The sequence below is a fragment of the Muscardinus avellanarius genome, assembly GCF_963383645.1.
Source record: "Muscardinus avellanarius genome assembly, chromosome: 11".
Taxonomy (NCBI): domain Eukaryota; kingdom Metazoa; phylum Chordata; class Mammalia; order Rodentia; family Gliridae; genus Muscardinus; species Muscardinus avellanarius.
The window spans coordinates 26,938,884-26,964,889 of NC_137797.1; the positions used below are offsets into that span (position 1 = coordinate 26,938,884).

A 26,006-nucleotide genomic window follows, 5' to 3' on the forward strand; every position below is an offset into this window, starting at 1 on the left:
CTGGCTTCGAACCTGCAGGATCCTCCTGTCTCGGCCTCCCAAGCACGGGGATTACAAGCGTGCGCCACCATGGCTGGCTTGTTTATTGCATTTTTAGAAGAGGAATTTAGTGTGCGTGTATGCCTCTACCGTCATGTACCCCATTAAGATATATGACTACAATGCACCAATCAAAAAAAAATTTTTTAAGGAATTTAGCTGAGCATGGTGCCACACACCTGTAATCCCAGCACTAGAGAGGCTAGGACAGGAGGATCACGGATTCAAAGCCAGTTTAGCAACTTAGCAGGACCCTGTTTCCAAATAAAAAATAAAATAGGGCTAGGGGTATAGCTCAGAGATAGAATGCCCCAGGGTTCAATCTCTAGTACCAAAAATTTAAAGAGAAGGATTTTATTATTTTGATATTAGACAATATCAAAACTAAATTTTAACTAGTCTGTTAAATATTGACTCTATTTTAATGCAGAAGGTAAGGTTAACCTTTAAAAATACAATTACCTTATAATCCATTTTACATTGTATTCTCACTGTTATTTCGCCATTACTTAATGATACTGTCATTAAATTATTGTCTTTTTTCTCTATGTCATTAAATTCTGTTTTCTTTTTTTTTAAATCACAGTAGCTACTTTAAGTTTAGGGTTGGGTTTGTTTAATAATCTTTTAACTCTTATTATTATTGAAGTGATAATATATATGTACATTATAGAAACTTAGGGGAAATTTTTCATATTTCTAACCCTCAAGATCATCTCTGTCAATATCTTAGTGAAAATCCTTCCAGATCTTTCTCTTTTCCCCAGATCTTGATGTGTGTATATGTTGTGTTTTTGAGCAAACATGAAATAATAGTATATGCTCCATTATATAACTGGCTTTATTTAGTTAATATTTTTTCCTTCGATTTCAGTTTGTTTCCATATTGCCTAATATGAAGAGTAAAAAATATAGGTGACAGTAAAAGGTCAGATCATCATTCTATTTCCCAATTGATCTCAGAATGTCCTCTAAAGATTTGCCCTCACCACTATGAAATCTAGGATCACATATTGTATCTGTTTTTTGTTTTCTTTTCTTTTTTGGTTTTTTGTTTTGTTTTGTTTTGTTTTGCGGTACTGGGGATGGAACCCAGGGGCATTCTACCTCAGAGCTACACCCCCAGCTCTATTTTTTATTCTTTATTTTGAAACAGTGTCCCACTGAGCTGCAAAGGGCTTAAGTAGCTGAGGCTGTCTGCAAACTGCGATCCTCCTGTCTCAGCCTCCCAAATGCCGGGATTACAAGTGTTAGCCAACGTTTTGTATTGGGAGCCTGAAAAGAATTTTGAATTTTAAGGGCAGAACTAGATCTGGTCAAGCCTCAACATTTAGTGTCTCACAAACAAAAAGCCTGTAGTCCAGAAACACATCAACTTTGTATCAGGAATACGTGTTATTTGTATAACCCATAGCTCTCTTCCAATATGTTTATCCAAATGGTTGCTTTGCTGTTATATATAGCACCATGGACAGGAGATACCAAGGAATACTGCTTTATAGCAGTATGTTAAGTGCCCACAGATTCCTCACTTCTTTTCCATAGAGTACAGCAGAGTACAAAATGAATGTCCTAGAATCAGACAGAGCTGAGTCAGGGCACCGCTGCTTACTGGGAGACACTGAACAGGCTTTTTAAGCACGCTGAGCCTGTTTCCTCGCTTGTAAAGTGAAGAAAAATAATACTCGCTTCACAGGTTTTGTTCAAGATTAAATGAAATAATACATGTAAAACACTTAGCACATAGTAAATACTTATTAAGCACCACCAATGTTGTCTATTACTCTCTATTTCAATTATATGTATACACGTCCATAAGCCATATATATGTGAAACCATGAAAGTCACATCTCCCCTTCCATAAAGTATAATACTGTTTAGCGCTTAAAATTTTTGTTCTCTTTCAGGTTTGGAGTACCTTGTAGCCGGACATGAAGATGTAAGAACGGGCAAATTAGTTGTGAATATGAAAAGCTTTGTCCAGCACTGGAAACCATCTCTTGGAAGAAAAGTCATGGATATTTTAAAGAGAGAATGCAAGTAGCCACACAGGTAGATAGCACAATCACGGCACTTCTCCGTATACAGAACACAAACTTGCTGTTAAAAAGAGATCTCAAAAACAAAACTGGAATTCTTTTAAAATGCCAAAATGTAGAGAAATGTTCCAATGCCTAACCTCTCTGTTCTGGGCCCCTGTTTTAAATACAGTTTTGTTTCATAAAGAGGGAGGAAGAATGCTAGGCTGATAACCTGTCTTCTGTGGAGCTGATTCTGAACATCATAACCATTACGAGCCTTTTAGCAGCAGCGTGACACTTTGCAGAGATCCATTGAGGGGAGTATCTCCAACAAGGGCTCCTCCCAGCTCCAGACAAGTTACCTGCGATGCTACTTTAAGCAATGAATGAGATTTTAAGAAATCTCCAGCCCTACCATCAAGAAAGGTGTTTCTTAAAAAGAGCCTTCTCTTGGGTGTTGCATGTGAACTCGGGTCTGTGGGATGATAAATGGAACCTCTCCACGTGTAAATAGTATTTCCTTGTGTAAAGCACTTTACCACCTACCACTTGCGTTGTGAACGTTTGGAGACTACTGTCGACAGAAAGGAAAGAAAAGGGGCACGCGAGCAAACCTACTGAAACAGAAGCGCTGCGACCGCACGTGGACCAAAGCAACCGTGTAAGGAGGCCGCGCCGCTTAACTCTAAGCCCTTGGAGAAACCATGTGAAGACGCGGCCTAAAAGGAGAATACGTCCATGTGAAGTCTCAGCTCTGGGCTAGGAGTTCGATGCCAATACTGGGCATGAGGAGGCTTTTTAAAAATAATAATAATGAAATAAAAACTTAAAAGGAGACTTTAAAATAAGAGAAAGATGTCATTCAGTGTAGAAATGTGTTTGCAGAAAGGGGAAATCGAGTTTAAATGTTAAGAAGCTCATTTATTGGCGATGCACCTGTATACACTTCAGAAATTATGGTAGACGCGGAATTTTGCCGTATTTTTTGTGTTTGGTATTTAAACCTGAACGTCAAAACCGTTTTCCTCCTCGTCCTTATTAACAGCGTAGTCATTATCCGTACCCGCGTGTTAACACAGAGTATGTGATAGTTCACCAAATTACAGGTTTTCATAGTTTTCATCTTCGCTCTACTTGAATATACGAGGCATGAATGAACCACAGTGCCATAAGGTGAAATTCACATCCAGAACGTTGTTTTTTCCTGAGGTCCTGTGGACTTGCAAAAAAAAAAAAAAATTTATATATATTGCTTTGTTAATTTTTTTATATTTCATATATGTAATAAAGGAATATGATCTCGTTGTTTGTCTCATTTCCCGGTCAACTCTTTCGATGATGCTACAGATTAACTCCTCTTAATGGGGAAACTGAAATCTAATTTCTTAAATTAGGAAAATGAAACGGCCCGGGCATTTCTTCCTTGCTATTCTGCGGCTTTGGACTACAGTGGAAACTCAATCGGAAGGGTGTGGTTTATAGGGCCTTGGGAGATAAACTTTTTTCAACCAGTACGTGGCATTTTTTATGTTACATTTATTTTTAACTAATCTTAAAAGTAGTAAAAGTTCATTGTTGAAAATTCAGAAAAAGTATAATGGGAAAATACCTCTATTTCAATCATCCTTCATTAATGGCCATTAGTATTTTAATATTTACATGTAGGTTGTTTTCTATGCTTATACATACCTTTTATATAATAGAATTTATTACCCATACTCTTATGAAATCTTTTTTCCCCCTGTCCTGTAGCTTGTCTCTCAACTTACATATTCCTATCTTATCCTAGTAGTTAGAACAATATCTAGTTGAGTTAAAATTTAAAAGCACCTTAGAAGCCATGTTGGAGCAGGGCGTGGTGTCACACACTTATAATCCCAGCACTTGGGAGGCTGATATAGGAGGATCACAGGTTGAAGGACGGCCTCAGCAAGTAGTGAGATCCTCGTTAACCGAGGGACGCCTCGTTTCAGATTTCAGAATAAAAATAAAGTCAGGCAAAGTGGCGCACACTTGTAATCCCATTTCTTGGGAGGCTGAAGTAAAAGACTCACAGGTTCATGGCCAGCCTCGGCTCCTGTTTCAAAATAAAGAATAAAAAATAGGGCTGGGGGTGTCACTCGGAGGTAGAACGCCCCAGTATTTAATCCCTAATACCACAAGATGGAAAGGAGGAAAGGAAGGGAGGGAGGGAGGGAGAAAGGAGGGGAAGAAAGGAAAAACAGAAACCATATTGGAAAGTATGTCATACCAAGAAAAATGTCGTAACTGTCTGTTTATTTACAATAGGGTTCTTCAACTTCACTTAAAATAAGTATTACCATTTATTTGTTTATTTATGTATTTAGTGGTACTGGGGATGGAACCCAGGGGCTTTCTACCTCCAGGCTACACTCCCAAACCTATATTATATTTTATTTGGAAACAGGGTCTCACTAAGTTGCCGAGAGCCTCACTAAGTAGCTGAGGCTGGCTTCGAACCTGTGCGATCCTCCTGTCTCAGCCTCCCAAGTGCGGGTATTACAAGCGTGCGCCACCACGCCCGGCTGAAGAGTTACCTTTTATTTTTTATTTTTATTTTTTTTTATTGGTGCACTGTATTCATATATCATACTGGGATACAAACTTTTGTAGACATACATGCACACATCGCCCAGTCAGCCCCCACCCGATCCCCACCCCATTCCCTCCCCATCCCTCCTTCCCATGCTTGGCTTAGTGGTTGACATATAGTATTATAGCAATTTATTCAAAATTAAAAATGATAATTTCACATAACAGTTTCATTTGTCTGATACCAAGCTTTTGATGACTTAAAGATAACATTTCAATATTTCTTTTTGCTTTCTTTCTTACCAGAGAATATTTTTTTTCTATTTTTTTAGGTGAAACTATCTTTATATATTTATTTTTCAGAAAAAAAATCTATCCTAATATGGAATATGGACTCTAGATACCCAAAATGATCTTGACAAAGAACAAAGCTAGAAGATATATATTTTCTGATTTCAAACCATATAAAGCTACAATAATTGAAACAGTGTAGTACTATTCTAAAGGCAGATATATAAACCATTGGAGTTAAATAAAAGCCTAGAGCTAAATTCTTCCCTATATTGTCAAGTTATTTTTGACAAGGTTTCCACGAACATTTGGTGTGGAAATAATAATCTTTTAACTAAATATTGTTGAAACATAATAATTACATGGAAAAGAATAAAGTTGGACCCTTACCTAATCCCATATACAAATATTAACTCAAAATAGATAAAAGACCTAAATATAAATCTTAAGACTATAAACTTTTAGGAGAAAATCTGGGTCATAAAACCTCACAACATTGAAATTGGCAGTGATTTCTTGGAAATGATTTCAATGGCACAGGCAACAGAAGAGTATACAAACTCCCTAAAAAATAAAAAAATATTGTATATCCAAAGACAATGTAAACAGAGTTAAAAGTTACTGATAGAATGGGATAAAATATTTCCAAATGCTATATCTGAAGGTATATTAATATTCCAACTAGACATCCTAAAAATTAACAACAATAAAGGCAAACAATACAATTTAGAGATAGGTAAAAGACTAACATAAGTAATGAATCTCCACAGATAACCAATCTTAGTTGTCTGTTGGATGGAAAGTCTTGTTTCTCTGGTTCTGGTGTGTGTTACCTATTTCTTCTTTGTAGTTAATCTCTTTGAGTATTTTCTCTAGCGCTGGTTTTGAAGACATAAATTCCTTCAGTTTCTGTTTGTCATGGAAGCTTCTTATTTTTCCATCTAATTTGATAGAAAGTTTTGCTGGGTATGAAATTTTTGGCTGGAAGTTGTTTTCTTTCAGAGTTTGGAATATGTTACTCCAAGCCCTTCTGGCTCTCATGACTTGGTTTGGGAAGTCTGGAGTGATTCTAATTGGTTTGCCTCTGAATGTCACTTGGCCCTTTGTTTTTGTTGCCTTTAAGATTCTCTGCTTGGCTTCCACATTGGTCATTTTGACAATTATGTGGCGTGGGGATCCTCTTCTCCGATCCTGTCTAAAGGGAGTTCTATAAGTTTCCTGGACCTGTGTATCAACCTCTTGCTCTATGTTTGGAAAATTTTCTGCTATTACTTCCTTGAAGAGATTGTTGATCCCTTTGGTTTTACTTTCTTTTCCCTCCTCTATTCCAATTATTCTTAGGTTAGCTCTCTTAAAATGGGCCCATATTTCTTCAATGTCAGATTGCTGCTGTCGGATATTTTTTCCTAGATTAGAAACTATGCGTTCATTTTTGGAATGATCATCTTCCAAGAGCGAGATTCTGTTCTCCATGTGGTCTAATCGGTTGTTTGTGCTTTGAATTGAGGTCTTTACTTCATTAATTGCATCCTTTATCTCTTTTTGGCTCTCTCTGAGTTCTTTTCGAAGCACCTCTATTATTTCTACAGTTATTTTCCTGATTTGATCTTCTAGAAATCTCTGATTTTCTGTTTTATCGGGTTCTGATGTTGTGGGGTTGTGAGCATTCATTGCTCCAGTGTTATTCCTCTTTCCCATGATTTCGGAAGTTTGTGCCTTCTCTGAGTTCTTCCCTTGGGTCCCTATGACTTCGCTTAAGGTGCTCTGGATCTCGAGTCTGTAGTATCTCTGACCCTCTACTCCTTTACTAGGTTGTATCACAGAGTCTCCGACCCAGGGAGTCGCTAGAGGCTGCTTTAGACTGTGGGGGGTGCCAGGTTGCACGTTCTCCTATGGTGTGATATCTCTGCCACCGCCCCTCCCCCACTGGGTCAAGTCCCAGGGAGTACAGTACTGGGATTTCTCCCCTGTGGCCCGCAATTTGACTCACTGTTCTTGAGTACGCAGATATAGCTGTACTGGACTCGGTGAATTCGCTGCTGCTGCTGCCAGTGGCAATATGGCGCCGCTGCCACGCCCTCGGCCGTGAGGCTGGCGTATTTTTTCTTCTCTGGTTTTGAGTTCCACTCTGAGTCCCTGCAGCGTGTGCTGAGCTCAGCTACTGGGAGCTTTAGATGCTCCGTGCGCCGAAAGATCCCGCCTGGCTGTTCTGCAGAGGCTCACCTCGGCTTGCTGTAGCCGTCCGGTGAACTCGCTGCTGCCGCCGGCAGTATGGCGCTGCTGCCACATCCTCAGGCGTGAGGCTGGTGTATCTCCTCTGTGGCTCTGAGCTCTGTTCTCAGTCCGCTTTCTCTCTGGAGCCTGGTGATTTTTTTGTTTCTCTGGTGATGGTGTTTTCTGGCTATGAAAGGGACTGATTTTGTGGAAATGGAGATTGGTTGTTAGCGGGGCTCTTAAGCCCCGCTTTTCTTGGTTGCCATCTTCCCGGAAGTCTCCTGAAGAGTTATCTTTTAAAAGGAAGAGTAGAGGCCGGTCCTGGTGGCGCACGCTTGTAATTCTAGTACTTGGGAAGCTAAGACAAGAAGACCAGAGGTTCAAGGACAGCCTCCGTAATTCAGTGAGACCCTGTTTCAAAATAAAAATAAGCCCACCAAATGCTGTGCGCCTGTATGTCAATATCACTAAAATTCACCAATAAACATATAAAAACAAAGATAGCAATTAATTAATTAATTAATTAAGGCTTGGGGTATAGCTTAGAGGTAGGATTCCCTGAGTTCAATTTCTAGTACCACGAAACAGTAAAAATAATGGCTATTTTTTAAAAGAGTAAAAATAATGGCTATGTTTTCTACCCCATGAAACATGAAGTAGGAAAAAATTAAGAGCAATACATAATTAACCCCCAAACCAAAAAACACATTAATTTATACATAATGTTTTAAAAGTTTTGGGAGAGCCTGATGTGGTGGCTCACATCTCTATACCCAATATTTGGGAGGCTGAGACAGGAGGATTGCAAATTCGTGGTAGTCTCAGCAACTTAGCAAGGCCCTTAGCAACTAGGCCCTGTTTCAAAATTTAAAAAAATAAAATAAAATAAAATAGGACTGGGAATGTAGCCCAGAGGTAGAATGCCCCTGGGTTCAATCTCCAGCACCAAAATAAATAAATAAATATATAAATAAATAAACCTTTTCTACTTTAAGTTATTGACCTCAGCTATTTATCATAACAACAGAAAGCTGACTACCCAAGTCCTCTGTGACTAGAATCTTCTTCCATATAGTTGGTCTTTCAAGCACCTTTTTTATAACATTAAAACAAAGCAAATGTTATAATCATTTCTCAATGTCTCAATTCTCAAATCAGTTGCAGCCCTTCCACTTAAGTTATAAACTTCCTGAGAGCATCTTTTAACTTCCAAAAGGGAAGATAAAGAGAGAGACAAGGAGAGAAAAAAGCCCCATGCCCCCCCACCATTTAAATGTAAACAACAGAACAGTGTGAGCTAGCCTCCTGGGGACCCCATCCCCATTTCATTATCCAATCATTCTTCATGCTTCCTGTTTTTTGTTTTTGTTTTTTGTTGGTACTGGGGATTGAACTCAGGGGCATTCTGCCTCCAGCCCTTTTATCTTTTATTTTAAAACAGAGTCTCACTAAGTTGCCGGGTCTGGCCTCCAATCAGCTATATCCTCCTGTCTCAGCCTCCCAAGTACTAGATTTACAGGTGCTCCCCGCCACACCACCCTTCTACATGTACTTTCTTCTCCTTTAGCATCTTTCAAAATAAACGTCTCAGTACCCAAACAACTGAGTCAATAAAACTTCCATGTATGGTTTCCTATAAACTGCAACTCTCCCTTTGGGGCCGCTGGGAATGCCTCTGTCCCTAGAGCTCTCCTCCCTGTCCCGCCGGGATTTGTTGGTCAGCAGATTCGACATGTGACTCCATGGTGCTCCATGGTGCCTGAGGGTGACACAGCCCACGCCCTCTTCTGATATCATTTTCCCTGTAGAGGAATGCTACTAATACTTAGCATTTGATGCAATGGAAATTCTCACTAATAGGACAGTCTTTTAATAGTGTCCACTAAATGAGGTCAAATCTATGGGGATGCGACCACAGGTCAAAAACCGGTATCCATCTGGCTATACTAGAGGGCAAGACCCAGTGCGGGTAAACACAGTGCTGGGGGACACTTCAGGGTCTGGCAAAGCAAATCCTTTTCTAAATGACCCGAGACTTTGCAACCCCGAAGGATGGGAAAAAGGGCCTTGACAATATCCTGGGCCGGCTGTCCCTTGGCCACTCCTCTGGAATGTCTGAGAACAAGAAGGCTGAGCACCACGCGGCCGCAGAGTTTTGTCCGGAGACCTCAGGACTGAATTGCTTTTGTGCTCATTGTTTCGATGATAAGCAGTCCCCTAACCTAACCTTATCAAAGAGCCAACGTTCCCCAGGACTTATTTCCCACAGTTTGGAAGGAAAAATATTTATGAACTGCTCCAATTTTGCAAAGGAGATCAGTATGATAAAAATGGAACAGAAGCAAAAAGGGTGTGCCTGGCGTGACTGCTGGCTTGTTTTTTATCTCTGGGAGAAGGATTGGTCTGAAAATACTTTTTCAAGCGTGGTATCCCAGTCCCTGCCTTCTTACGCTTTGACCAAAAGGAATTGAAACATGTCTCTGCTTTTCAAGCATTAGTGACTCTATTCAAAACCTGCAATTTTTTTAAGTGACAAATTCTCAGATTTATAATTAGCCCATTCATATGCTAAATAGCAAAGGTGCACGTTGTTAGTCATGGGGAAAAAAAGATAGACGCACTAAGCCAAATAGTTCTAAAACATGGGCTTGGACGCTATATTAAAATAGAAGGTTTTAGTAGGGTGGGTATGGTGGTGCATGCAGGTAATCTCAGTGCTCGGGGGACCGAGACAGGAGAATCTCAGGTTCGAGGACAGCCTCAGCAACTTGGCAAGACCCTCGGTGACTTAGTGGAACCTTGTTTCCAAATAAAAAGTAAAATAGGGCTGAAATACCTCTAGCTTCAATTCCCCAGTACCACCAAAAATGGTTTTAGTAAATGCTGAATCTGCCTTTAGGTTTTTTTTTTTTTAATATCTAGTCACACTATGTTCCAAAGTGTGATTGTTACTAATGAATTATTGATGCATTGGTAATGAATTGATCTATAAATTCAACCGAGTTGGGCCTGGTGGCACAGGCCTGTAATCCCAGTACTTGCAAGGCTGAGATAGGAAAATGGAAGATTTGAGGCCAGCCTCAGCAATTCAGCAACACTGTTTGAAAATTCAAAAAGAATAAAAGAAAAAAGAGGGCCAGCAGTATATCTCCCCGGGTTCCATTCCCAGTACCAAATAAAGAAAATTTTTTCAAGAGCATCCCAGATTTATTAGGAGTCATCTAATCACAGAGTTCTCACCTCAGTAAAGTGGCGTGCGCTCATAATTCTAGTGACTCAGGAGGCTGGGGCAGGAGAGTCACTTGAGCCCATGAGTACTCAAGACTGGAATGGGCAACATAGCAAGATCTGGTATCAATAAAAGCAAAAAGGAAGGAGGGAGGGTGGGCTGGGAGCGCCGCTGGGTGGTGCAGTGCTTGCCTCTCAGCGCCCGAGTCCTGGGCTTGATAAATCACAGCGTGCTCGTGTGAGCAGGAGGGGACCGAAGCCAGATACGAGTCTTGCTTTCCAGAAAGCAAAAACACTGTGGGCAGATGTGGACGGTATGAGTTAATTGATCTACTACGATCCCCTGGACACTACCAAGGATTTTGAACTTGGTGAATGAAAAATAAGCAAGATAATAATAATAACAAACAATAATTAAGGCTTAAAGCGAGGTGCTTGACTAAGTGCTTGGCCTGCGTTACTTTCATTTCAACCTGCTCAGCGCACCCATGGGTGTCCTGAAATCATCTCCATCTCTGAGGTGAGGAAGCCGAGACACAGAAAGACTAACTGAATTGTTCAGAGACACGTGACTAATAACTGTGAACCCAAACATTCGAACTCAGAATTCATAGTATAAATGTGAAACAGGGACTCCGACATTCAGAAAGAAGTCCATGTCCTCATGGTGCGAGCTGTACCATTTTTCTCTTTGGACTTTAGCCGGGCCTGGTGGCTACTTGCCTATCATCTCAATACTTGGGAGGCTGAGACAGGAGTGTCACAGATTTGAGGCCAGCCTCAACAATTTAGCAAGACCCACAGCAATTTAGTGAGATCCTGTTTCAAAATAAAAAAGTATAAAGGGCGGGGGGTGTAGCTTGAAGGTCCAAGGCTCCTGGACTTAATCCCTACCCCCCCCCAAAAAAAAAAATCAACATTTCTCTCAGTCTTTCTTCCTTCCTTAGACTCTAAATGATAGTACACTCTGTTATTCCATCCTGTGATTACATAACTTTCTATCTCTGTCCATATTGTTTTGCCATAGAGTAAAATTCCTTCCCGTAATTTGTGGTAAGATGAAATGGTACCAGTTTCTTTTTTATCTTTGCTCTTCTCCTCTTGATCTGGCTTTCGAAGTTCCACACGGGCCAAAGATCTGCTCTTGCATTTATCAGTACTGACCCTCAGTGAGCTACTGTGAAATGCACCGGCGTTTCAGAGCAATTCCCTCAGCTCCGACTTGTGCAAAGAAATTCTGCTTGCCAGAGGAATGAGAAGGAGCCACACGAGAGAGAGACAGGGAAATGGGAGCCAACGAAAAGTGTTAGCAACCCAGGAAGGGGAGAAAGAAGCAGGAAATGAAGGATAAAGACAGAACAGAAGAAAGGAAAGCAGCAGCTGGACACAGGACCAGGTGGTTTGCTCCAGCAAGAAAACGCAAAACATTTCACCATAAAACAGATCCAGCCAACCGGTTCCTCCGCCGCTACACACAGCGATTTACCCGAGGCATCTCGAAGTGTCTATTACATTTTCCATCTAATTCTTTTGCCGTGGGCTATGTTTGAAGAGCCAGAAAAGCTCTCCAAACACAGAAAGCAAAATAATACAGAAGCCTTAGACAATGGCAATTAGGAAAACCATTCGATTTACTGTGTCGAATTTTTCATTTATCTTTTTTACAGAAAACCTGGCCAACAAAAGGTCAAATATCAGTGAGCGCTACCTAAATGTCTTTTGGTACACACGCTCATCCTAGTAATACTGTCTCTTTGGCTCTCCTTCCGCTCCAAATGCCCTGCTAAACTTCACGCAGGCTAGCTCCGCACCCGCATATGAGAGCTTTGAAAAGTCAGTAATAATGGGCCAAGACTGAGGGCCCAGGGAGGAGCCGTCAAATAACTGGTCAAGGATCACAAAACAAGTAAGCGCAAAGCTAGGCCCCGAGCCCCGGTTTACCGGCCTTTAGAACTTACCCGTTTACCTCTGTGCGCTGCTAAACTGTGCAGATCAATGATTCTCGAGTACTATGCATAAACCCAGCAGATATGGCTTTAATGCACAGCTCCAGGCCCCTTCCTCAGAGGTCCGTGGGGAACACAGGAAGGAGCACTTTAATAAGCACTGGTGAGCCAGGCACACGCCTGTAGTCCCAGTCCTTGGGAGGCTGAGACAGGAAGATCCCAAGTTCACGGCCAGCCTCAGCAACTTAGTGAGCCCTGCTTCAAAACAGCAAAACAAATAATAATAATAATAGAATAGGGCTGAGGGTGTAGCTCAGTAGGATACCTCTGGGTCCAATTCCCAGTCACACACACACACACACACACACACACACACACACGTGCACGCACACGTGCACACACACACGCCAGCACCTGCAGTGGTAGCAGTTGAAATAAAGGCGGTATGTAAATAAGGCTTTGAGAAACCCTGCTGTAGACACTCTTACGGAATACAATCGACCATTCCATAGGACTCATTATTAGTTGATTCTCTGTGAATTTATCTCTCTCTGGCCATACAGCTGGTTGGCTTCCATCACAACTGTTATTTTATGAATAACACAATTGTTAGTCCTGTTGGGGGACTGAGAACCAAGGTACTCCACAACTGAAATAGAGGGAAAGGGAAGTTACGCGGCTCTTCCTCCAGCGACCGCAAACCCTTACTCCCCCACCTGATGTTACGTTTGACTGTTTCATCGCTGTGAAATACCTAAGTCTGTCTCTGATGTCTTATCTCCTCCTTTCCCTCCGAGCAACCTTCTCCTCCTCTTCCCACTGCTCAAAGGTCCCCTAAGATGCAGGACAAAACCCTCAACCCCGCAGCTCCCCTCTGGCCTTCGGCAGTCCACTGGGTTGTCAAGATGCTACTCTTGACCAAAAGATGGATAGACCAATGGGGTGAAATAAGTCGAAGGAGATTCTTTCCCACTTTCCAACTTTCCACCTTCACCGAGTGCTTCATGGGCCCCAGGAAACCGGCCTGTCTGCAGAAAGCCCTTAATGGGTGGTTTTAATCATGGGAATTCCGGGCACCGGTGGCAGTCCAGGGGAGAGATATTTTTGGTCCGATGTGCCTTTCAATGCCTCATAAATCAGGCCGCCTGGACAGCTTCCTAATTTCCCCTTAGGCGGTGCCAGTCTGCTTCCACACGTGATTGTACCTCCTCAGAGGCTTAAGAAATAAGGAGAAAAGTGAACGCGAAGTGACTCAGGAACAGGACCGTATGGGAACCACCTAATAGCGTCTCTCAGGAATGAGGCTTCAAGACACACGCACAGAATCAAAAGAAAAGAATCTAAAACAATCCGTGTCCACGTAGACGCTACGCTTTTCTTTCTCATGCTTGGAAATAACACATAAAATACAGGATGATATTTTCTTTGACAGTCACGGGAACAAAAAGCAAGGAAAATGCACACAACCCGCATCACAGCAAAGAGAACCCCTTCACCGCAGAAGCATCTGTCGCACGAACACACTCCAACCTCTTACGCACGGAGCCTGGCCCGACAGTGACCTTCAGGGACCTAGAGAACTTTTGATAACAAGCGAGAATTACAAAGCTGGATATTTTTATCAGCATGCCCTCTGCCTCTGATAAAGGTTATACTAAACCCTTTGCAGGAAACACACAGTGAATACATTTTTTAAATCATATTTATAAGTACACCGAGTTTGCATCCCCTCCACCCCTCAATTTTACAGGTATTATGAAACGTCTCAGGAAGGAAAACTGAGTTTAGGAAAAATCCCACACCCACCCTGGTTTTCACTAGAAATTATCCTACTAGAATCGGGTAAGGGATAGTTGAGAAGTAGGCTTACAGTCTCTTATTGGCTGTAGTTGATTTTTCAGGATTCAATATCTTAATGAATTGTATTTCCTTTTTTATTTTTTCTTTTTATTTATTTACTTATTTTCTGGTGGTACTGGAGGTGGAAACCAGAGGCTTTCGACCTCTGGGCTATACTCCCAGACCTATTTTTTTAATATATATTTTTTATTTGGAGACAGGGTCTCACTAAGTTGCTGAGAGCCTCACTAAGTAGCTGAGGCTGACTTAGAACCTGTGCGATCCTCCTGTGTCAGCCTCCCAAGCGCGGGGATTACAAGCGTGTGCTACAAAACTTGGCAAAAACATGAGATGTATTTATTTGTTTGTTTGTTTGTTTTTGGTGGTACTGGAGTTCCTGGAAACCTTTCTACCTCCGGGCTACACTCCCAGACCCATTTTATATTTTTAAATTGGAAACAGGGTCTCTTAAGCCAGCAAGGCTGGCTTCGAACCTGCGCCATCCTCCTGTCTCTGCCTCCCAAGCGCGGGGATTACAAGCGTGCGCCACCACGCCCGGCTAAAACATGAGATTTAAAAGAAGTAAAATGAGCCGGGTGTGATGGCGCACGCTTGTAATCCCTGCGCTTGGGAGGCAGAGACAGGAGGATGGCTCAGGTTCGAAGCCAGCCTCTCTGCCTTAAGAGACCTTGTTTCCAAATAAAAGTATAAAATAGGTCTGGGAGTGTGGCCCCGAGGTAGAAGGGTTTCCAGGAACCCCAGTACCACACACACAAAAGAAAGAACTGAAATGACTTGCCCGCAGCCACACAGCTATGAACTAGCACGACTTAAGTTTTCAAAGCTGAGACCACCAGATTCCAATCTTTGATTCTCTTAACTGCAGAGTGCGGCTTTAAAGCTCCGCGCGCCTCTCTGAGAGTTATTTAATGGGCTGTAGATCTCCATGCATTCACATAACGTATATTTCCCAGGACCCTCCTAAGCGGGAGGTGTGGTCCTCAGTTCTGAATAACGCCAAATCCCTGCTCTCCCGGAACTGACCTTCTAGTGGGAGGGGGCTTCAGAAAACAGCTAGGAAAATCCCTGTTCTTTCTTTCTGTTGTAAGGCATATTTATCAAGCAACCGATGCCTGGGCTGAGCTAAGAGAAATACTCTCTCTCCGTCACTCAGGGGCAAATTCAATGCAATAGGTCCCATCATCTTGATGGCGCTGACACGGTTCTCCCACGACACACTTGCACCGCCCCCAGATAAATGACTAAGTTCTCCACAATGGAGAGCTGTAATGATTGGATAATGGCCACAGAGCAGGCGTCTTTGAACTTCAATTAATGCTGGGGGGAAGCGGCAGAATTCTCCCTCCTGCCCCCATGACCGAGCTGACCAGTTCCCGCTCCGTGCCCGGCTCATGAGTTTTTCTGTTGCCTTTAAGGATTTACCACAGCTCCGTCTAACACCCTGTGTGAGAAAGTCAGAGCCCCAGCGGCCCAGGCCGCGGAGCCCTGGCTACCTTTGCTCCGCGCTGGTCCACAAAGGGCTCTCGCTTCCAAATCATGGGAGCTCCGGAAGAGTCCCTTGTTGCTGTGAGAAATAACAGTGATCGTTAATAGAAGAGAAATTCTAGGCATTCTTTCAAGCCGCTGGGAAGTTCCAGCACATTCCAGCTGCAAAAGAATTCAAGTCCCTCCACTCTCGGCCAGGCTCCGGCACCATCCATGTGTGCTTTGTACGTTTAATAGACCAAAGCCGGGTAATTAACTCTATAAATTTTCTCCCTGCCTTATTTATTGCCAAGTGCAAGCTGATTCTATAGGAAGGTCAAGCTGGGATTAAATGAATTATCTTCGGGCTTTGAGCAATGACAGATGACAGAGGTTTGAAGATTCTCAACATTAGGTAAACATCGTTATTACTGAGCCCGGAGCCAACCATCATGGGCGACCTGAGAGTTTTTTATTAGTTAGATATATTAGCAGAATATTTTATTAGTTAGCCTTTGAAAATCCATGACCACATGGCTGTCACACACACACACACACACACACACACACACACACACACACACACGGGATTAAACTCAGGAACATTCTACTTCCAGGCTACACCCCTAGCCCTTTTTATTCATTTATTTTGAAACAAGGTCTCACTAAATTGCTGAGGCTGTCCTCAAACCTGCAATCCTCCATTCTCAGCCTCTCAAGTACTGGCATTACAGGTGTGTACCACGTGGCCCAGCTCACCACATGGCTGTCGTAAAGAGAAGTCTTCACTCCCATCAGGGTCCAGAAGCCAGATGTTCTTGTGTCCTTTTTAGGCCCAAGGGCCTCCTCCCAGTCATCCCTCATTTAAGTCACTCCTGAAAACTCTCGTACTCACCTGCGATTCTGTTTAAGAAGACTCACTTCTTGCTTACCTCTTAATTCTCCCTTGTCTATTTCTGCCTCTACCAAGGAAGAGAGAAGAATAAAAATAAAAATAAAAGTCACTCCCATTTTATAAGACAAAGAAAAACAACAACAAAAAAGACCCATCATTAAGAAGTGTCTCTGAGAGGCTCCAACTGGTCCAAATTTAGGCTACTGATGCTAGAGCCCAAAACAGGGACCATGATAACGTGGCAGGAATAATTATTGCTCTCTACAAAGAGAAAACACCCCTCACCGCGCCGCACACTCAGCCTTTATTTCCTTCCACAAAGAATGCACGTAGCTGGGTGTGGTGCCCGTCTGTAATCTCAACACTTAGGAGGCGACACAGGAGGATGACAGGTTCAAGGCCAGCTGTGGCAACTTAGCAGGACTCTCAGCAACCTAGCAAGAGCCTGTTTCAAAATTTTAAAAATAAATAAAAAGGACTGAAATGTAGCTTAGAGGCCAAATGCCCCTGGGTTCAATCCCCAGCACGCACGCACGCGCGCGCGCGCACACACACACACACACACGAATTCATAAGTCTTTGTTTGTATAATTTGCAATCACGAGGGTGGAAGAGGAGGGAAGACATGTACACTTCAAATAGAGATCTGACTTGGGGGAGAAAGAACCAGCAATCCCAGGTCACACGAGAGAGGCGCCATTCATGAACTACAAGGATGCCCTGGAAGCCCTGCTTGAGGAGGTGATTTGAACCGGGTCTCTCATCAACCTCCCGGCTTTCCCCAGGCAGAGGGGACAGCACTCCTGCTGTGATTGATAACATCTGTAAAAACCCAGATGCGCAGACCCGCAAACGTTGTCTTCCTGGGGATCCGCTGCACGGACGTCGTCTTCGCCGGCACCGCGCAATCGCTCTCATTCCCACGGTCGCCCGAGTCAGCAAGTGGGCCATTGCGGGACGGAGGGTGAGTGACGGAGGGAAGGACAAGCCCAGGGCGGAGCCCCGCGTCCACGCAAGGCCCCCCCTTCCTTCACAGGCGTTCTTCTCCCTCTGCAGAGACAGCCAGCCTCCTCTCCCTGTGCACGACGCGGGGACTGTGCCTGAGACAAGGCTCCCTCTCCTGCCGGGCCTCGCTGTGATGGGGAAGCTCCAGCACCTCCATCCTCCTCGCTCCACGGAGGATGGGAAGTAATGAGTGCTCTTCAGGTTTACTCAAAAATAGGACCCGGGATGTGGCGCAATGGTAGAGCGCTTGCCTAGCCTGCACAGGGCCCTGGGTTTAATTCCCAGCAACACACACACACACACACACACACACACACACACACACACCCTGTTCACTGTAGAAAATATTGTCATCATGGCTGTTGCCTGATATAAGGCCCTATGGAACAAGTATGGGCGGGTGGTACTCTGGTCAAAAAGAAAATAGAGCTCTTATTTATTTATTTATTTATTTTGGTGCTAGGGATTGAACCAGGGGTATTCTACCGCCCACCCACGACTATACACACACACACACACACACACACACACACACACACACACACACATGTATATATACTTGTATTACAGGTGTACATCACCATGCCCAGCTGTAGGTACCATTTTATTATTTATTTATTTATTTATTTATTTTTGCGGTACTAGGGATGGAACCCGGGGGCATTCTACCTCTGAGCTACAACCCCTGCCCTATTTTTTATTCTTTATTTTGAAACAGAGTCTCATTGAGTTGCAGGGGGCCTCACTAAGTAGCTGAGGCTGTCCGTGAACCGCGATCCTCCGGTCTCAGCCTCCCGAATGCTGGGATTAAAAGCGTGTGCCACCATGCCTGGCTGTAACCCTTTTTTTTTTTTTTTTTTTTTTTGGCACTGGGGTTCCTGGAAGCCCTTTTACCTCCAGGCTAAACTCCCAGACCTTTTTTTTTTTTTTTTAATTTGGAAACAGGGTCTCCTAAGCCAGTGCGGCTGGCTTCGAACCTGCGCGATCCTCCTGTCTCTGCCTCCCAAGCGCCGGGATGACAAGCATGCGCCACCACGCCGGCCCGGCTGTAACCATTTTGAATAATGCATTTGTGTGCATGCATGGCAGCTCCCCGCCCTTAGGCTGAACAAGCTCTGTGAGGGCAGGGATCCCATTCACTTTGCTTGTTACATCTCCAAGCTCACCATCATACCTGGCATGTCAGAGATGCTCAAAACAATATCTGTCGGCAGAATAATAGGTGAACTCAGATTAGAAAAGCATCCCCAACAACTCCCCTTTTTAAAATTTATTCAAACATTCCACAAACACTGATCGAGCCTAGAGCAGTGGTATATACCTATATTCCCAGTATTTGGGAGGTTGAGACAGGAGGATCACAGGTTTGAGGCCAGCCTCAGCAAGTTAGCAAGACCCTATTTCAAAATAAAAAATAAAGCCGGGCGTGGTGGCGCACATTTATAATCCCAGCATTCGGGAGGCTGAGACCGGAGGATCCTGGTTCGTGGACAGCCTCAGCTACTTAGTGAGGCCCTCTGCAACTCAGTGAGACCCGGTTTCAAAATAAAGAATAAAAAAGAGTTCAGGGGCTGTAGCTCAGAGGTCGAATGCCCCTGGGCTCCAACCCCAGCCCCGCAAAAAATAAAAATAATAATAAATAAAAAATAAATAGGTCTAGGTATGTAGACCCTGGGTTCAATCCACAGTACCGAAAGACATAAATAATAAAGTGGTGACAGAGGGCCCCTCTGAGGGGGAAATGTTTAAGCTGACGACGTGAGAAGGTGGCAGCCTGGAGCCAGACGGGAGGGACCTTTGATGGATGCTGTCACTCCCTCCATTGCCTGAGGATTTGAGTTCTTGACTCGTGGACTCTCTTCATACCCCTCTGTCATAGGCTAATGATTTCGATAGCAGTATCAATCATGCCTCCGAGTCGTTTCTCTTCTTTTTTGAGTTTTTGGGTTGTTTGTTGATAACTGGGGTTGAACCCTGGGACATCCTACCTCTGAGCAACACCCCTAGCTCATTTTATCTTTTCTTTCAAACAGGGTCTCGGTGAGTTGCAGAGGATCTGAGTGGCTGAGACCGGCCTCCACCCTGTGGTCCTCCCGAGTACAAGCACTGTGATCGCAGGCGCGCGCCGCCACCCCCGGCCAGGCCTCCCGTCCTCCAGTCTCTCGGTTCCCTGGCTTCTCTCTTCCAGCGACCTTCCTTGGCCACCCACGCCCACTGAAGTCCCATTACCACCTACCACGGCCTCTCCGTAATCTCACTTCCCCAAAATGCGGCCTCCTACCACCATCTCTCTCCCGCTCACCACCGCCAGTACCTGCAGAGCGCAAGCCTTCACCCAGGGGAAGCCTGCGTCCACGGATGAGACCCTCAGGGCTGTCCTGCAGCCCCCACGCCGCCACGCCCTCCTCGCCAGCTCCAGTTCCAGGCCATTATCATCGCTCCCTCCACGCTCGACTCCCTGTGCCTGCCGTGGTCCTTTGTTATACCTTTCCGCTGAACCACCCCAGTGAGAAGCACTGTTGGTAAAAGGACTAGTACGTGGAATGTCCCCCAAAGCGGAGCAAGTGGGGAGTGTTGGGAGGACCACAGCGAGAAGCCCAGCGAGGCCAATAGGGCCAGAACACGAGGACCTTGTAGGAAAGTGGATTTGATTCTAGGTAATAATAAGCAACAAATTGAGAGGGGAAGACGATCTGAGTTACTCTGTGTGTGTGTGTGTGTGTGTGTGTGTGTGTGTGTGTGTGTGTGTGTCTAGGAATTGAACCCAGGGGCATTCTACTTCTCAGCTGTACACGCAGCCCTTTATTTATTTATTATTTATTTTATTATTATTATTATTATTTATTATTGTTATTATTATTATTATTATTATTATTATTTGTTTTTATTTTCTGCAGTACTGAGAATGTAGCCCAGGGGCGTTCTACCTCTGAGCTACACCCCCAGCCCTATTTTTTTTTATTTTTTACTTTGAAACAGGGTCTCACTGAGTTGCATAGGGCCTCACTAAGTAGCTGAAGTTGTCCACAAACCATGATTCTCCTGTCTCAGCCTCCCAAATTCTAGGATTACAGGTATATGCCACCATGCCCAACTTAGCCCTTTGTATTTTTTATTTAGAAACAAAGTCTTGGTAAGTTCTAAAAGACTTGCTAAGTGGCTGCGGCTGTCTTCAGACCTGTGATTCTCCTTTCTCCGCTTCCCATGTACTAGGATTACAGGTGTGCCCCACCACACTCAGCTGATTTTTTTTTTTCCTTTTAAAGACTTCTCTAGCGCCGGGCGTGGTGGCTCACGCTTGTAATCGGAGACAGGAGGATCGCGCAGGTTCAGAGCCAGCCACACTGGCTTAAGAGACCCTGTTTCCAATTACAAAGTATAAAATAGGCCTGGGAGTGTAGCCTGGAGGTAGAAGGGCTTCCAGGAACTCCAGTACCACCAAAAAAAAAAAAAAAAATTATCTAGTTGATATGTGGAGAACTGTTTGGAGAAAAAGACAAAAATTAAAATAGGAAGCTCAACACAAAGGTTATTGACATATTCCAAACAAGAGATGTATGTAGATGAGGCCAGAGAAAAGTAACTATTTACTTATTTATTTATTTGGGGGTCACTGGGAATTGAACTTAGGGGCATTCTATCTCTGAGCTATACTCCCAACCCTATTTTAGTTTTTATTTTTGAACAGGACCTCACTAAGTTGCTGAGGCTGGCCGCGAACCTGTGATCTTCCCATCTCAGCCTTCCAAATACTGGGATTACGTGTGTGCGCCGCCACGCGTGGCTCTGTGACTGTATTTCTATATGGCGCTCTGCAGAAAGAATCACAGGCTTGCTAGTAGGTTAAATGTGGGAGGGAAAGGGAAGGAAAATCAAGAATGACTCCTGAATTTTTGGCTTGAACAACTGGAAGGAGGATTGTGTAATTTACTTAGATGGGAAAAAGCAGATTTAGGAATGAAAATTAAAGTTCCATGTTGGATATTTTTATTTTTTAAATGCCTGTTAGATGCTCGATGGAGATGCCAAGTAGTCAGCTGGATACACAAGTCCCAGGCAGAAAAGAAGCAAGGTCAAAGGCCGAGGGTCTATATTTGGGAGTCCTAAGTAAACAGATGATATATTGGCTTGCTATGACCACATCACCACTCCCAACACTCGGAGCCATAAATCACTGTAGAGACTGGAAAATAAAATACAGAAAGGTTAGAGGGGCAGCCCAGAGTCACGCCGCAGGTAAATGACGCCACCAATCTTCAAACCCAGGAAATCTGGGTCTAGACTCTGTGTACTTAACCACTCCACTGAGCTTTTTTTTTCCCACAGCATTTGATGAATAAATGTTTGTTGAATGATTGAATAAATAAAGAAAAGGGAGTATTTGGGATGCTTTTCTAATCTGGGGAGTTTATATATTTATTCATTGGGAAAAATATATATAACAGCCCTCTCTTTTTTTTTTTTTTTTTTTTTTTGCAGTACTGGGGATGGAACCCAGAGGCATTGTACCTCTGAGCTATACCCCCAGTCCTATTTTTTAGTCTTTTTATTTTTTGAAACAGGGTCTTGCTGAGTTGAGAAGGGCCTAAGTAGCTAAGGCTGTCCATGAACTGTGATCTTCCGGTCTCTGCCTCCCGAAGGCTGAGATTACAAGTGTGCACCATCATACCCGGCTATATATATATGCACATATATATATGCACAAATATATATACACAAATATATATATTTGTACGCAAAATACACACACACACACACACACACACACATATGTGTGTGTGTGTGTGTGTGTGTGTGTGTGTGTGTGTTACTGGGGATGGAACCCAGGGGCTTTCTACCTCCAGGCTACACTCTCAGACCTATTTAATATTTTATTTGGAAACAGGGTCTCCCTAAATTGCTGAGAACCTCACTAAGTAGCTGAGGCTGGATTCGAACCTGTGCGATCCTCCTGTCTCAGCCTCCCAAGTATGGGGATCACAAGCATGTGCCACCATGCCCAGCTTGGAAAAATATTTTTTAAGCCTCTCTGATATACCAGGCACAATGTTGTGCTTCAGGATGCAACAAGGCAAATGAGGTCCCTCCCTCCAAGAGCTTGTTCAGCCTGATGGATGAGAGTCAACCATACGCGCACACAAATATATATTAGTAAACATTATCAAAACATTACCAAAGGCTGGGCGTGGTGGTGCACGCTTATAATCCCCGCGCTTGGGAGGCAGAGACAGGAGGATCGCGCAGGTTCAAAGCCAGCCACGCGCGCTGGCTTAGGAGACCCTGTTTCCAAATAAAAATGTAAAAATAGGTCTGGGAGTGTAGCCCAGAGGTAGAAGGGCTTCCAGGAACCCCAGTACCACCAAAAAAAAAAAAAAATACCGACCAGTATTGTTATCCAAAAGACTTGGTTTCTTTTTCAAGCAATCAGAAGACATTCATTCCTGTTCTATAGGGTCAACTAGAGGTCATGGGTCCAGGATGGCAGCATTTCCTACAACCGGTGATCTTTTTTATTTTTCATTTGATTTGATTTGAACCCCAGCCAATCTCAGATGTAAGCCAAAAAGGCCAGTTGCCCTGGTTGTATCAGTCAGATCCCCCGCCCAGATCCTAAGCCTTCAAAAGATTTTTCAGTCTCTTTAAGTTCTGGATCCTTGGAGATTTTGACATTTTTCCTCCCTGCTTTCTCCTTGACCAGCTGGCCTTAGCTAATTCATGATAATTTCCTCATAAGAATCTGGGTCTAATTAGATTCTGCCTCACTGTCCATCCCAGCACTCATTTGTTTAGGAGAACAGGTCTGTTACCATGTAGAAAAATACCCCCACTACTGTGGTGTGGGCACCACAGCCTGGCCTGTTCAATCAGGCTCGTGGTTCCAGTGTGCATTTCACACTTGTCCCCAAATCCCTGCTGCTGTCCTGCCCAGGTCCCATCTCTGACCATTCTTCCACATTATTAAACGTTCACGGAGTTCAGAACATGGTAATGGCATTGGCTATATCCTTCCTCCTCCAGTTCTCCTCCCCTCTGCCATTGCATCTCAGAGATCTTCCACCATGTGTAAACACTGGTCCTATCTAATGGCGTGCTTGGCCCCGTTCATGACTCTCAGCCCAGGGCTGATGTGGGGAGGGGATGACCCTAAAAAGCAGTCACCGGGTCCACTATGTTGCTCCGTCGGCCCGATATTCCAAAAAGCCTACAAGGAAAATACACCAAACAGATGTCTCACATAACAAAATATTATTAGTAGCATGACACAGCAATTTGGCTTGGGAGGTTTTTTTCCTACATTCTCACGCCTGCGCTTCCATCAGATCTACGGAAAGATGAACAGGTGGTGTCTCTAGAACACACGGATTACTTAAAGCCAGCTACAGTTAAACTTGAGAAGGCATCCTTGGCCCCGTGCTATGATTTTCCGTGTTGATTTTATAGGGCCGTGGTGTTTTTCCGCAGCACGTACATCTTCAGTTGCTATGCATGGTATTTTCCTGTTGTCTCCCAGCCAAATATTCTTTAGCTGACTGGTCTTAGTGGGAAATGAAGAAAAATCATAAAACCACAGACGAGGAAGTAATGACATCGATGCTCAAATTACTAAAAAAAAAAAAAAAAAAAAAAAACGTTTGGAAACAACTCTGCTTTAACCCTGATTTGCACTGTTGACGAGGAGTGGAGTCAGAGGCTGCCAACGCTTCTGGGATGCTGTCTTTTCATAAAAGCTTGTTTCCCTGAGCTCAACAGGATCTCTTTTGCCAAGGCTGCTCCCTGGAAGTCTTTTCGGCTGTAAAGAGACACGTGAACGCTTTGAGATTCTACTACTTCTAAATTCCAGTTGCCTGCCTTACTGCAAAATCCTTTTGTGATCTTGACTGTAATAGTAATTACGCTCCACCTGCCAACAGAGCCTCTCCAAGCTGCCCTGTTCTCACTAGACTGGGCATCTTCCGAAGCAGCCCGAGGTTTGGTCCTGCTCTAAAACAAGTTGGTATTGGATTTATTGCACGGTGCCGAAACAAGATCTGATAACTGCTGTCCAACAAAGGTCTGCCAGGGGCGACGTTCTTACACATGACAATGTCCCTTGCTGCCTTCTGAGTTAGTTACTGACTTCCTAGAGTTGCTTCTTAGGGTTCCTCGGTGATAACTTTGCCAAAGGGTAGGCCATAGGAGTGTCTCCACTTACCATCACAGATTACTTTTTATAGTTCTTTCCAAAAAAAATCTTTTTTTATGCTAGGCATAGTGGCTCACGCTTGTATTCCCAGTACTTGGGAGACGGAGACAGGAGGATCACGGGTTCATAGCCAGCCTCAGCTACTCAGTGAGGCCCTCCGCAACTTAATGAGACCCTGTTTCGAAATAAAGTATTAAAAAAAGAACTGGGGATATACCTCAGAGACAGAATGTTCCAGTATTGCAAAAAAAAAAAAAAACGTTTAAAATTAAACTTGGAGAAGGCCCTACAAAAAATTATAGTAGGGAAACTAGATAAAGGTGCATATATAGGTATGTTCCCAGCTGGCGCTTAGACTCTGTCCGTTGGGTCTCTGAGTCAGGACACTGGTCCTCTGACTGTCTCAGTCTCACATCCTTGAGTGTCTTCTTGGCCTTGTCCCTGCCCTGATCTCCAGATGTTATGAGGGTAGATGAGCATACCTACAAGACACCGAGGTATACTCTAAAGGAATGGGGTCTATGACTAGAGTCGAGCGTCAAGAGTCAAGTCAGCAGGGCGTGGTGGCGCACACCAGTAATCCCAGCTTTGGGGAGGCTGAGATACTTCCATAGCTTAGTGAAACCCTGTTTCAAAATAAAAATAATAAGCCGGGCGTGGTGGTGCACGCTTGTAATCCCCGCGCTTGGGAGGCGGAGACAGTAGGATCGCACAGGTTCGAAGCCAGCGCGTTGGCTTAAGAGACCCTGTTTCCAAATAAAAATATAAAAAAATAGGTCTGGGAGTGTAGTCCGGAGGTAGAAGGGCTTCCAGGAACCCCAGTACCACCAAATAAATAAGTAAAATAAAATAAAATAGGGCTGGAGGTCTAGCTCAGAGGTAGAACACCCCTGGGTTCAATCCCCAGTACCTAAACAGAGCCTCATCACTCTAGGTGTTTATTGAGCACCTTCTTCGTGCCCGGTGTCCATGTGCTCTGGGCACTCAGGTGTTACTGCTCCCTCTGGTAGGTATTCCCAAAGGACAGTTACAGCACCCACTTTTCACAGCCCTCACTGCCTCCAACAGCCATGGTACGATCCTGGATGACTACTGACTGGGGACTGGATGGAGCAAGGCTGGGCCACAGAAGAAACCAAAGCGGAAACGGGACACTGACTCCTCCAGCCTCCTCTGTTCTCCAGAGCGCAGAGTACACGGGGCCTCTAGGGTGCGCATGGGCTCCTTGTACCTTCCTTGCTTGCTCCCTGACCGCGAGGCTGCCACTTTCACTGTGAACACAGAGCCGATGCCAAGGGAGAGGAAGG

At 44.0% G+C, this 26,006-nt stretch overlaps 1 protein-coding gene across 2 annotated transcripts in view; it reads left to right on the forward strand.

Annotated features, from left to right (window-relative positions):
- NTN4 (netrin 4) overlaps positions 1 to 2,083 on the forward strand; it is a gene marked incomplete at both ends in the record, with an annotated part of 112,911 nt that extends 110,828 nt beyond the window's left edge. For both annotated transcript variants that reach the window (XM_080706558.1, XM_080706559.1), the window contains one exon: positions 1,947 to 2,083. In XM_080706558.1, coding sequence (XP_080562684.1) covers positions 1,947 to 2,083 — 137 coding nt within the window. The remainder of the gene's footprint in view (positions 1 to 1,946) is intronic.
- Positions 2,084 to 26,006: the final 23,923 nt, after the last annotated feature.